At 29.9% G+C, this 13,165-nt stretch overlaps 3 protein-coding genes across 3 annotated transcripts; all 3 read right to left on the bottom strand.

Moving 5' to 3' along the window:
- Nucleotides 1-570: 570 nt before the first annotated feature.
- LOC115707717 (GDSL esterase/lipase 1) lies at nucleotides 571-2,357 on the bottom strand. The gene is made up of 4 exons (XM_030635748.2): nucleotides 2,063-2,357; nucleotides 1,839-1,963; nucleotides 1,492-1,713; nucleotides 571-1,398 (listed from the first exon to the last, which is right to left on the bottom strand). The coding sequence occupies exons 1-4, from the start codon at nucleotides 2,325-2,327 to the stop codon at nucleotides 916-918; spliced, it is 1,095 nt and encodes a 364-aa protein (XP_030491608.2). The 5' UTR covers nucleotides 2,328-2,357; the 3' UTR covers nucleotides 571-915.
- A 4,110-nt stretch (nucleotides 2,358-6,467) lies between these two features.
- LOC115707718 (GDSL esterase/lipase 1) lies at nucleotides 6,468-8,376 on the bottom strand. Its single transcript, XM_030635749.2, has 5 exons — nucleotides 7,941-8,376; nucleotides 7,725-7,846; nucleotides 7,335-7,565; nucleotides 6,984-7,239; nucleotides 6,468-6,858 (listed from the first exon to the last, which is right to left on the bottom strand). Exons 1-5 carry the CDS (start codon nucleotides 8,212-8,214, stop codon nucleotides 6,620-6,622), a joined length of 1,122 nt encoding a protein of 373 aa, XP_030491609.2. The 5' UTR covers nucleotides 8,215-8,376; the 3' UTR covers nucleotides 6,468-6,619.
- A 465-nt stretch (nucleotides 8,377-8,841) lies between these two features.
- On the bottom strand, nucleotides 8,842-12,269 carry LOC115704547 (GDSL esterase/lipase 1). The gene is made up of 6 exons (XM_061116212.1): nucleotides 11,894-12,269; nucleotides 10,363-10,392; nucleotides 10,128-10,252; nucleotides 9,792-10,022; nucleotides 9,447-9,699; nucleotides 8,842-9,352 (listed from the first exon to the last, which is right to left on the bottom strand). The coding sequence occupies exons 1-6, from the start codon at nucleotides 12,105-12,107 to the stop codon at nucleotides 9,114-9,116; spliced, it is 1,092 nt and encodes a 363-aa protein (XP_060972195.1). The 5' UTR covers nucleotides 12,108-12,269; the 3' UTR covers nucleotides 8,842-9,113.
- Nucleotides 12,270-13,165: the final 896 nt, after the last annotated feature.

The raw sequence follows: 13,165 nt of genomic DNA on the forward strand, positions 1-13,165 counted from the left end.
GAAGTAAAAGTAAATATAAAAATAAATATAAATTTGTTTTTTCTTTTGTAAAATTGTAAAAACAATTTTGACCTTACAATTTTTAAAATTGGGTCAAAAAAATATATAATATTTAACTAATTAGTTGATTTTTCAATTAATAATACTAATTTTATTTAATTAAGTATCAAACTTTAAAAAAAAAAATTGGCATGCAATACGACTATTAATTAATTAGACTGTGTTGCTATAAGGTATTTATTGTAAGAGACTGTTTTATGTGTGGCTTTCTACATTTAGCAATCTCATTAAATTATGCTAAATTAATTTGTTTCTATTTTTAAATTTATTTTTTTTTGGATAAATAATAAATTCATCCAATCCAATAATAATTAACTTATCTAATTACAATAGATTGTCAAACATTAAATATTTAATTGTGATCGAATTAGATTAAATGTTATTTTTGAATGTCTAATTAAATCGGATTAAATGCTGGATGGAGTATCCAAAAATCTAATAAATACAAAATGTAAAATATTGAATAGATTTGTTCTTATCTAATAAATATTAAGTAAAATATTGGATAAATTTAAATTAAAACAATAGATATATACAAAATACATTCAATCCAATATTCATTGAATAGTGAATCGATTAAATTATTGAGATTAATTGGATCAAATCCAATAATAAAAATTAACATTCAATATATAATTAATTAGATCGGAAATATTAATAAACAATTATTGTAGTATTCATACTAAACATGAATGAGCTGTAAAAATGAAAAATAGGAGATAAAATTTCAACCCGACTAACTGAGATGAACTTTTCAACACGGTCAACTCCAGCGGAAAAAAAAAAGAAACTTATTGGGAAATATGTAGTACTAGTACAATGAAATTAATGAAGGTCTCCACTCCACGCTTACTCCTATTCAAATAATCGTTTGAGATTAGAAGACCCTGAGCCACTTGGCTTTCCATTCCACGCCTCTATGGCAAATTGTTCGTTGAACCTCTCTGTTCCATGAGCAAAGTCAAAGAAGACATGATCGTTGACATTTTCACAGAGTTCATACTCTTTCTCTCCTCTCCTACCTCCACAACTAGGATGTCCTCTGTACTGACCACTTCCACAACATGCAACTTTCTCTTCTTTGAAACCATATTTTGAAGGGTGATTTAGTCTTTCTTCCGTGAATGTGTACTGGTCAACAAATGAGTATTTGAATCCTTTGAGCTTTGTTTCCAACTTTTTTAGCATCATGGAAAGTTGTGTATTGTGTAATTTTATAAAGGGTAAGAATTTATCAAAGCAATTATTTCCCCCTTCAAGCACTCTACCGTATGGATAGCACCCAAAATGATCCAAGTTTAAAAACCCCATTTTCCTTCCTCCAATGTTATAAATTTCCTGACTCACATAACAATATATAATATGATGAATGAAAAAAAAACAGATAAATAAACAAATAAATTTTGAAAAACAGGGAACCATAATGCATACCTTAATCACTTTGGTTAAGTTGCCTATGACCATCCCCACAAACTTTTGGGTGTTAGGGATGGTGATGTTTCTTTCGAAAGGGAATGAGTAATCATTGCTCCCAACACTAAAGATAAAAACAGCTCTCGAAAGCAAAGCTTTTGCCTCTGCATTCCCTAATTGTTTTCTCAGCTGATTGCTAACGTTCTTGAAATATTCAAGCTGAGTATTAAGATCTATCACCTGAAAAAGGCATCATCATTGTGATGAGATGTTATATTATTTATCAAAACAGAGAGAGGAAAGCATATAATATATAAATATACAAATATAGATTACAAAAATGGTCATATAAATATGTGACATACAACTATATCTCTTCCAGTCTCGAACAAAGCACCAGATCCAGCTGAAGCAAAATTCACCCCATAGCTATAATCATGATTTCCAGGGTACAAATATGGTGGAATGAAAGGTAGCTTAGCATACTCAGCTGCGTACAATTAAACAATTATTAGTTAATTGTATGTGGAGTTTACAATATATAATAATATACACTTGAATTTGAAACAATTGGCTATAATTATATTACCAATAAAATCTGAGATAAGTCGACCATCACAAAATCTACCACTTGGGTACTTAAAGAAAGTTTCACCGTATGGATAATAATTGGCCTGGCCTATAGTTCTGATGTAGTTATTATTTCCAGCATCAAAGAGTGAATCACCGAAAATAAATAAGCTTGCTCTTACATCAGGTTGAGGATAATGACGGTAAGATTTAGTATGAATTACAAGGCTGCTTATACAAGAAAATATAAAGAGAGAAGTAATAACAAAGCTAGATTTTGCCATGATATATATGAGACCTCGTCAATTAATAACAAAGCTACATTTATATATAGAGTACTACTAGTCGATGCTATGATAGATGACATTAAATTAAAGAATATTCTTTTATAAATAGTAATAAATATATAGAGTGTAAATATTATTTTGGAATTATATTTTGTAAAATTACCGATTAGTATTCTATTTTATTAATGATAATTTGGACCATAATATTTTTTTTTTAAAGAAGAACACAATAATACATTGAGCCCCTATTTTAATCAAACTTTTTTTGAGTTAGAAATAAAATAGAAATTGAGTTACATTTGTTAAGGAATAGAAAATTTGGGTTATAGGGTGCTGGAGGCTTTCACCGTTAGTCATGTTGGCTGAGTTCAACCTGAAATTGCAAAAATTATTAGCATCAAAGAAACCTTATTAAGCTGAATTATAGTGTTCTTCTTGACACAGATAGTCTTCTTTGTGTCCAAACAATAACAAGCAATTTATTTACATATGCCCTTTGAATTTGATCAGGTGGTTCATGACTATAGTCTATAAGCGTCTTTTACTTGTTTTTTTTAATATTTCTTCACGTTTTATTTGTAGAATGATCTGTAAACAAAATTGTTCATTATCTCGCTCATAGTTTTTGTTTCTCCAGAGATCATGTTCTTTAGGAAAATAATTTGTCTATTGAAGTACGTAGCATTATAATAGTAGAATTTTCAGTTTAATGATAGTTTACATTTTTATTAAAAAAAATAAATAAATTTAAATAAAAAAAATAAAGAGACCAATTATTAAATCTTACACGCCTATATTCTAAAATAGTATTTACTTATATATACTATGAAAAATAATCAGGATACGAAACCATTGAAATTAATTAATGTTTCATAAAACTTGTAAACTAGCTAATTTTTATATTTTATTTTTAAGTAGCAACTTTAATTTGTAATCTATGTGAACTTCGAACTTTGAATGAAGAATTTAATATAATGAACAAAGCACGTACTTGACCGAGTCTAATAATCTACTCTCACGGCTCACGGCCGATAGCATCAATTAATATTATCATATTAGATCACTCAATTTTGATAATTAGTTAATTACATGTGCTTTCATGTTCTACTACGTACGTCATTAATAATAAAAATACACAAATACATAATGTCAACAATAACATTCAAACCCAGCTCTTATCATATATGTACATTTATTTAAATTTCCTTTTTATCCTAACATTTTGTGGTTTACATATATTTAGCAACTCTTTTTTTCATATTTTTTTGGGTTAAAAACAATACAACCTTAGTTCGTTTGACATGATTGATTTGACCAAATCCAAGTCAAATATACATTTTAATTAACATGAGAATTCATCAGTTAAAAAAGAAATCGATTCCACTGGAATATATTTTGACCTTTTCAAGTCAACATAACGTATAACGTAAACTAAAAAGAAAAACATATTATTATGTATAAATAAAAGTAAAGTTACAAAAAAAATTAAGAAGAAGATAATACAATAGAATAGAATACGTAATTAAAAACAAATAATACATATATAGAAGAATACGTCTGATTGTAGTGTAGTTCTATGGCTAATTGGTCGTTGAGATTGTAGTGTAGTTCTATGGTTAATTGGTCGTTGACTTTTTCTGTTGTATGACCACACGTAGTCTTTGACATTGTCAGATTGTCACATAGTTCATACTCTTTCTCTCCTTTTCCTACCTCCACAGCTCGACTTCGCTTCTTTCAAACCTTAGATCGTCTGTTTATTTTTTCTGTCCTCTATCCAACAAAACTAAGCTACATCATTTAATGAATTAAAACCATCGATCAGTTAACTCTTTTAACAGCTACTAACTCACGTTAACATCCTCCATTGTTTATTCATTTTAAATCAGTTTAATATCTATTGGGACCCACATATATGAACGTTGACATATATATTTTTTTACATTAATATTAATAAGTTTTATTATGTTTTTCAACGAGAAATACTAAAGGGCATAGTGGTGTTTTTTACATTAATATTAATTAATATGTTTTATTATGTTTTTCAAACCAGAAATGTTAAAGGGCACTAGTGGTGTCTATCACTTTCCTATGTGTTAGTTCAATTAAGTATTGAGTCTCACATAATTTAATATAATAATTTTTAAAAAATATCGCTAGTTAATCACAACGTGACATGTAGAAAATGTGCTAGACAATACTATTGACTAATAGCAATGCTCTTTTCAAACTTTTTTTTTTTTTTTTCTCTTTTTACCTTCCCAATGAATAATGATCACTAATAGTAAGGAATTTTCTATTAAAAAAATCACTACTAAATAATTTGTATTTAATTCTTTTTTTGGGAGAGGCTTTTTCTACTTGATTGTGTAGGTTTTTTTTGGCAAGGTAAATAATTGTTTGGTTGATGAAAAAACATTTTCTTAAAAAAAAAATTACAAAAGCATACTACACTGGACCAAATGCATATTTCTTTGTAATGGTATATATATATATTATTTAGAATAATTAATTAGTATTTTTTTGTCCCTTAAACTTTTTCGACATTACCCAAATAATATGTTTCTTAAAATATAGGATTAGATAAAAAAAGGGTAAATACCATTTTGGACCCTGTATTTTGCAAAAGTTACTGATTGGACCCTGTGTTTTGTTAAATGACAAAATGGACCCTGTATTTTCTAAAATAGTAAAAATAGGACCCTAAGCTTAATTTTTGATAACTTTTTTTTAAATACAACCAACTTGAAGACAATGCTTAATACGAACAAATACAAAAAATGTAAACAGTTTTGTTATAACACTTTTAGATCGGATTATAATTAAACTTTATTTTGACAAAAAATCAATTCAGGGTCCTATTTGTACTATTTTAGAAAATATAGGGTCCATTTTGTCATTTAACAAAATACAGGGTCCAATTGATAACTTTTGTAAAATAGAGGGTCCAAAATAGTATTTACCCATAAAAAAAATATTCATACATAATTATATCCTATTAAGTTTTGTTTCTTTTACCGTTAAAAATTAGCATTTTCACACCTAAACTTTGATCAAAAATTTTTTTTGCCCATTTTATTAAAAGAAATTAATTTAAAATTTTTAAATTTTTAATTATTTCTTACCTGAACTTATGGACATCTATTTATACATAGTTTTATATATATATATTAATTAAAAAAATTTAATTTTAAAATATTTTCAATTTTTTTAATTAAAATTAAAATATTTTATAACTCTACATTAAATCATTAAATATATATTTTTACATAATTATACTATTATTATTATTTTATTTTAAAAAAAATTGTGTCAAACAAAAAAAAAAAAAACCATATCAAACGCATGATGTGTCAAATTTGTATTAAGCAGATTGTGTCGTGTTTGAATCGTTTTTATTTCGTATCAAATTGTGTCGACTTGTTTTTGAGCTGTGTCTAATTTTTACGACTCTAACCCATAAAATTTGTATCGTATTTGTGTGCCTTGTCAAAACCGTTTGACCAATCTTATGTGAGGGCACATTTAAGAATTACTAAGTTTTATTTTTATTGCTATTTACTGTAGCAAATAAAATAACTAATGAAAAGCAAAACAAAATTTATAAAAATAAAAATTAAATAAAAAAAATTTCCTACATCAAAGCCAATTGTATTAAAGTGAAACTCAAATTTATATATGATAATTTGTCAAAAAAAAAAAAAAACGCAAATCAATTAAGATTTACTGTTAAAAAGTTGTGTGTCATACAATGTTAAGTCAATCTAAGTTTAACACGTTAATTAATTTTTCATTTATTAAAAATTTAACCATTTATATATATACAGTTTTTTTTTCCCTTAAAATACTCTGTGTCACAATAAGATTAGTTTAATACAAAACACAATCTTTTAACAGAAGATTTTGATTCTTACATTGTATGTGAAATATAGAATTAGAATCATACTCTCAATTTTTTAAAAATATTTAAATCATGAAACTATTGAGAGAGCGGGTATCGTTTGACTTAGTTGGTTTGATCGATTTCAGTTACAATGTACATTTTAATTAAAATGAGTTTCACGTTAAGATGTTCCCATTTAAGTTGGTGGCGATTGACTCCACGTACCGGAATATTAATTTTCACGTCAACAAAACTTAAAACGAAAAATAATAAGATGATTAAAGAGTAATATTTCAAGGTCTTTCACTCGAACACGTAAAATATAACAAACCAGTAAATAACAGGATTAATAGAGCAGCATTGAAAAAGTAATTGAAGGTGATCATCTCCAGTCCACACACGCATTTTACATGGATTCAAATAATGCTTTGAGATTGTAAGTCCCTGAGAAACCAGGCTTTCCACTCCATGCTTCTTTAGCAAATTGCTGGTTGACCTTTTCTGTGGGATGAGTAAAGTCAAAGAAGATATAGTCTGTCACATTTTCACACAGTTCATACTCTTTCTCTCCTCTCCTACCTCCACAGCTCGGATGTCCTCTGTACGGACCACTCCCACAACATGCCACCTTCGCTTCTTTAAAGCCTTTATATTTTAGTATAGCACAACACAAACAACATAGTTATATATAATAAAGCCATAAAATTAAGAAATTAGCTAATCAAGAAGAAAAAATAACTCAATGCATACATACATACATACATACATACCATATTTTAAGGGGTTATTTATCCTTTCTTCTGCTAATGAATAAAAGTCAACTAGTGAGTACTTGAATCCTTTGCGCTTTGTCTCTAACTTCTTTAGTCGCATGGAGAGTTGAGTGTTGTGTGATTTTACAAACGGTGTGAATCCTTCAAAACAGGCTCCATTGTTTCCCCTTTCAAGTACTCTACCGGATGGTGAACACCCTAATTGTCCCAAGCTTAGAAACCCAAATTTCCTTCCTCCAAATTTGTAAATTTCCTGCTCAACTCACATAATTTCCAATATTATGCGAATGGGTTAAAAAAAAAAGAATGTTTTCAAAGATGTTGTATTGATTATGTATGGAAGTATACCTCAATAACTTCAGTTATATTGCCTATGACCATTCCTACAAACTCTTCGGTAGTGTGGGAAATAAGGACTGTGGAGTTAGTCTCAAAAGGGAATGAGTAATCGTTGCTCCCAACACTGAAGAGAAAAACTGCTCTTGAAAGCAGAGTCTTGGCATCAGCATACCCCATTTGCTGCTTCAGTTGAATACTAACGTTCTTGAAATAACTAAGTTGAGTTTTGAGATCAATCACCTGAAACAAACATCAGAATACCATGACACCAATTATTACTATGTACAATAATGTGCTGCTAATAATTAATAAAATTAATTTAAGACACTAAAATGTAACAAGAGTGCATATGTCTTAGCTCTTATCTCTAAACTGATCATGTTTCCTATATATACATACAGTTCCTTTTCTAGTTTCAATCAGAGCACCAGATCCTGATGATGCAAAATTCACTCCATATTTGAAGTTATGATTTCCAGGGAACAAATAAGGGGGAATCAGTGGAAGTTTAGCATACTCAGCTGTAACAAAATAAACATATTTTAACAATTATTTAGTTAGGTATAAATAGAAATTAATGTCAATTAACTTAAATAAACAATAAATTTGTCTTACCAATAAAATCAGGGATAGTTCGGCCATCACAAAATCTACCAGATGGGAATTTAAAGAAGGTTCCACCGTATGGATAGTAATTGGCCTGACTTAAAGTGTTGATATAGTTATTATTTCCAGCATCAAATAATGAATCTCCAAAGATAAACAAGCTGTTGGGAGTTTCATATTTTGATGGGTGGGGATAGTGACGGTAACATTTTGCTGGAATAACTAGACTGAATATACAATAAAATATAAGGAGAACAGTAATGGCAAAACTTGATTTCTCCATGAGGACTTCTTTCAACTAATTTAGATTTTATCTACGTTTTGTGAGCATTAATATAGAGTTGCTCATGCCCACAAAAAATAATAATAAAATATTTGTTTGATATAAGGCCAATATTAATAAATGTTCTTAAAACCTGTGTTTTATTTTATTTAGTTTCGAAAGCATGTGAACTTTCTACGAAACCTCATCATATATGAACTTGCAACTTAGGTTGACCCTACAAACTAACAAATAAAAAAAACTTCAAAATTAAATTAATAAAAACAGAAACGGAGTGCCTAATAATCAAAGTTCACCTATATATAATATCCCACATTAATAGAATTTATATGAACATGATCACAAAATTATATATGCTCTGTTCATGTGATTCGATCATCTTCTTTTTCTACATCTACCATATATGTCAATAATTTTTCGTCTTTCTTAATAAAGCATGTCAATAAATTAAACTCAAACATTGTAATGTCCACATTCACCAAAACTCATCTCATATTTCCAAACAAAATAATAATAAAAATCTCACAATTCAAGTCCATATTAAGATTAACCCGCTCCATGAAGCAACGCAATTTTTCATTTTTTTGTAAAAAATAAACCGTGCATCCCAAGCTAAACAAGTTCTAAGTTTCTGCCTTAGAAAATTCCAAACTGTTGTAGAATATCAATAAGATTATTTTATACATATGGATTATTTTTCAAATAAGTCTTTGATAAATAAGATTAAAAATGACAATGATCTGCCACCTGCAGTACAGAAACAGGGAAGGATCTCTCTTTTTAAGGATACCATACATAGAGATATTTGACTTTAAGCCAATCATTTTCACTTACATCATTCAAGTTGTAAATAACTACTCTAATATGAAAATTTATTGTCATTTTAAAAGTAACTAGCACTACACTAAATCATGATTTGATTCAAATAGCTCCATGAGACTATAAGATCCTTTGAGGCTGAGCTTTCCACTCCATGCTTGCTTTGCAAATTGCTCGTATACTTTTTCAGAAGGATGTACAGAGTCAAAGAACACATATTCAATGGCATTATAACATAAACTAAAGTTTCCTCCTCCACAGTTAAATTCTCCTCTGTATGGGCCACTGCCACAACATGCCACTTTCCCTTCTTTAAAACCTGAAAATTTTGAAGCAGTTTCAATTAGTCTTAAGAAAAGAGATCTCATTAAATTAAGACACTTGGAAATTAACTAGCTTAAGAACATACATACCCTGTTTAGAAGGGTGATTCATTCGTTCTTCTAAGAAAGAATAAAAGTCTAAAAGTGAGTATTTGAATTTGTTGAGATGTTTTTGGAAATTTTGGAGAAGATTATAGAGTTGTTTGTTATGTGATTTTAAATATGGTGTTATTTGATCCAAGCAGCCATAATCTCCACCTTTTATTACTCTTGCGAATGGAAAACATGCCAGAGGCCACATACTTGGAAACGCAAACTTTCTTCCTCCAATTTTGTAAATTTCCTAAAACAATCAAAAATTAAAGGGTTGTTTAAAATAGCATGTCACCCATCTTGGAAAGTTAATTTAGTGGCTTAATTCAGTAATTAGTGTACCTGAATGACTTCAGATATGTTGCCAATCACTTGTCCTGCGAATTGTTCGGGTGAATAGGTTCGAAGAACACTAGAGTTTGTCTCAAATGGGAATAAATAGTCATTGCCTCCCACGCTAAACAAGTATACAGCTCTTGACAACAAATCTTCAGCCTCTGCATCTCCAAATTTCTCCCTTAAAAGTTTGCTAACATTCTTGAAATTACCAAGTTGAGTTTTAAGATCAATCACCTGATAGAGTGAGAGAAATGAAACAAACATCCATGTTAACATATATGATATTAATATAAGTCATCAAAAGAAAAAAGAAATTAAACGATTTGGAACCAATTATACCAATCCAGGGCGAGTTTCAACAAGGGCACCAGCTCCAGCAGATGCAAAGTTGACCCCATATTTAAAATCATGGTGATTACAAGGCTGAAGATATGGTACAATGAATGGCAACTTCGCATATTCAGCTGTAAATACACATAATCAGATTAATTAGATTGTTATAATATCATGTCCTAATATTATTACTTTTATTTACTTATGAAAACAGAATTAATAACGTTTGTATTTTGTTTACCTATGAAATCAGGAACAAGGCGACCATTTGAAAATTATGAGAATAGAGAGAATAACAGAGGAAAGAAATCAGAGCTGTATTATTATGTATTCTCAATTGAATGTCACAGCTGAAGAAAGAGCTTATATAGCTCTGTAAGACAATTAAACCAGCAAGAAATGTTAGTTGCAGAGCAACTAACTTACAACCGACTCTGACTAAATAACAAACTAATTAACAACTCTAACAGAACCTAACTAACATGTACCAAAGTGTTTCTAAGAGCCCCCCTCAAGATGGAGTGTAAATGTTAATTAAACCCATCTTGGATACAATATTGGAAAAATGAGTAGGCAATAAAGCTTTGGTAAAAATGTCAGCGAGGTTGTGTTGAGAAGAAACATGCATTAGTTTGATGGAGCCATCTTGGACCTTCTCTCGGATGAAGTGGCAGTCAATCTCCACGTGTTTGGTGCGTTCATGATAGACGGGGTTTTCGCTTGTAAGAATCCAAACCAGTCATAGGATTCATTCAAACCAGTCAAGAACTGAATGACTTGGTTTTGATTGTAAGAATCCAAGAAAATTTTCATTGCACCACAAGTGCAAGTTGTTATTGGTTGAAACTCTTTCAACTCATCCCATAGGGATTTTAGTTTGGTAAAATAGGCAGAAACCGAAGAATCACCCTGCTGAAGCCGAGTGATTTGGGTCTGCAATTGAAAAATTCTGGGGCCATTGCCCTCGTTGAAACGCTCAGCAAGATCGTTCCACATATCAGTAGCTAAATCAAAGTACATGATACTTTGTGCAATGTCGGGTGAAACAGAATTAACTAACCAAGACATTACCATATTGTTGCACCTTAACCAAGAATTGAGATTAGAATTACCAGGTTCTGGCCGAGGGATAGAGCCATTGATGAACGAAATCTTGTTCTTGCGCAATGTGGCCATTGTAATTCCTCGTTTCCATGGTTGATAATTGGGGCCGTTGAGGACTGTGGACACAAGCACCAGGCCGGGGTGATCACGGCCGAGGAAGAAGGGGCCGGAATGATCATCAAGAATCGAACGGGAATGAAGTGCTTGAGTTGTGTTGTCTTCAACAATGGTGGCTGAATCTTGGGGAACCGGATCTGGGTTTTGAGATTGAACCCTAGGTTGTGGATTGCGAGATGGAAAAGCTGAGTGATTTGCAGCAGGGAGATGATCGGAATTGATCTCTGCTGTTTGGGTGTCGACCGTCGATGGATGAGCACCATCTTGAGAACGTGTCGAAGGTCGGGCCATGGAAGCTAAGGGCCGAAAATCGTCTGATACCATATGAGAATAGAGAGAATAACAGAGGAAAGAAATCAGAGCTGTATTATTATGTATTCTCAATTGAATGTTACAGCTGAAGAAAGAGCTTATATAGCTCTGTAAGACAATTAAACCAGCAAGAAATGTTAGTTGCAGAGCAACTAACTTACAACCGACTCTGACTAAATAACAAACTAATTAACAACTCTAACAGAACCTAACTAACATGTACCAAAGTGTTTCTAAGAAAAATCTCCCAGTTGGGTACTCAAAGAATGTCTCGCCATATGGGAATTTTGTTGCCTGAAAACTAGTGTTGATATAGTTATTATTTCCAACATCAAATGCTGAATCCCCAAAGATGAACAAGGCTGCATTGCAATTTGGAGATATTGCAAGTAGTGTTAGAGTGATTATACAAAGAAAACCAAGACAATGGCTGAATCTATTTAATTTTGCCATGATGTAAAGATTACCAACTGGCTACTACTAATTATATTTGTAGGTTCTATTGCTTCAATATCTATTTGGGATTTGACCCATTATTGTAATGAATAGTGATAAACTGATAATTAAGTGATCGGTTTCGATTCCTTTTTCTAAATAATGAAGTCACTTTCTGATATATTTGTTTATTTAAATCAGTACCATCATTAAAGGGTCAATCATGTATATATTATTGTGTATTTTAAACTAAATTATCCGGTAGGGTGTCAATGTTGATGGAGAATAAACAACATTTACTTGAATAGACAAGTCCTAATTGTAAACAACAAAATTTAAATATAGTTTCTTTGCTCTTATAAAATTATGAATGGCACAATTAAGGTTTGAGGAAGATTGACACCAGACAAACGCAAAATTAATTAAAGCATGATTTAAAGAAGTGTAATATTCGGCACAAAATTTGAACAAATGATAGATTTAGCACAATAGCATTTTAAGATACAAATTAATATAAAATCAAAATGTTATTGTTTTTTTTAATAAATTCCAATTACACATCCTAGGAGCTAAGACTTGAGAGTTAAGACTTGGTAGCTTAAAATCAAAATGATGTGATTAATATAGGAGAGTTTTTACTTTTATGGTTTTTTTTTTGGCAAATTTTAAAACAATATTTATTATTTTTTCGAAAAAAAATTATTTTGTAAAAGAAAAAAAATTGAAAAAAAAAATATGGAAAAAAGTAACTGATTGGCCTAAAACGGTAATCAGAAGTATAACTAGTTACCTTATATTACACTTTATATGTTTTTTAATTTTTTAAATTTTGAATTCTTCTCATGTTATAAATTTTCTGGAAAAGAAAACAACTATATTTTTGCATTAATCATATAAAAATCAATAAAATATGTAATTTTCACATTACTAAATAAATATTAAAAAACAATTAGTAGTAATATTCTAATAAGATAACAGATTTTTACACATTATACTAAATCTAGAAAAAAATATTATATTTTTACTGGTAACACAAAATTTTCATTTGTATGTGTCCTTTTTTTTTTTTTTTTTTT

The sequence above is a fragment of the Cannabis sativa genome, chromosome 1, assembly GCF_029168945.1.
Source record: "Cannabis sativa cultivar Pink pepper isolate KNU-18-1 chromosome 1, ASM2916894v1, whole genome shotgun sequence".
NCBI lineage: Eukaryota > Viridiplantae > Streptophyta > Magnoliopsida > Rosales > Cannabaceae > Cannabis > Cannabis sativa.

Bases quoted from the DNA above. Each gene is read 5' to 3' on its own strand.
- LOC115707717 (XM_030635748.2), bottom strand. From the start codon at position 2,327: ATGGCAAAATCTAGCTTTGTTATTACTTCTCTCTTTATATTTTCTTGT. The intron at 1,964-2,062 runs GTAATATAATTA...AATTGTACGCAG, and splicing joins ACTTATCTCAGATTTTATTG to CTGAGTATGCTAAGCTACCT. The intron at 1,399-1,491 runs GTATGCATTATG...TATGTGAGTCAG, and splicing joins ACTTAACCAAAGTGATTAAG to GAAATTTATAACATTGGAGG.
- LOC115707718 (XM_030635749.2), bottom strand. From the start codon at position 8,214: ATGGAGAAATCAAGTTTTGCCATTACTGTTCTCCTTATATTTTATTGT. The intron at 7,847-7,940 runs GTAAGACAAATT...ATTTTGTTACAG, and splicing joins AACTATCCCTGATTTTATTG to CTGAGTATGCTAAACTTCCA. The intron at 6,859-6,983 runs GTATGTATGTAT...TAAAATATAAAG, and splicing joins AAATAACCCCTTAAAATATG to GCTTTAAAGAAGCGAAGGTG.
- LOC115704547 (XM_061116212.1), bottom strand. From the start codon at position 12,107: ATGGCAAAATTAAATAGATTCAGCCATTGTCTTGGTTTTCTTTGTATA. The intron at 10,393-11,893 runs TCTTAGAAACAC...TCTCATAATTTT, and splicing joins GTACCCAACTGGGAGATTTT to CAAATGGTCGCCTTGTTCCT. The intron at 9,700-9,791 runs GTACACTAATTA...TGATTGTTTTAG, and splicing joins ACATATCTGAAGTCATTCAG to GAAATTTACAAAATTGGAGG.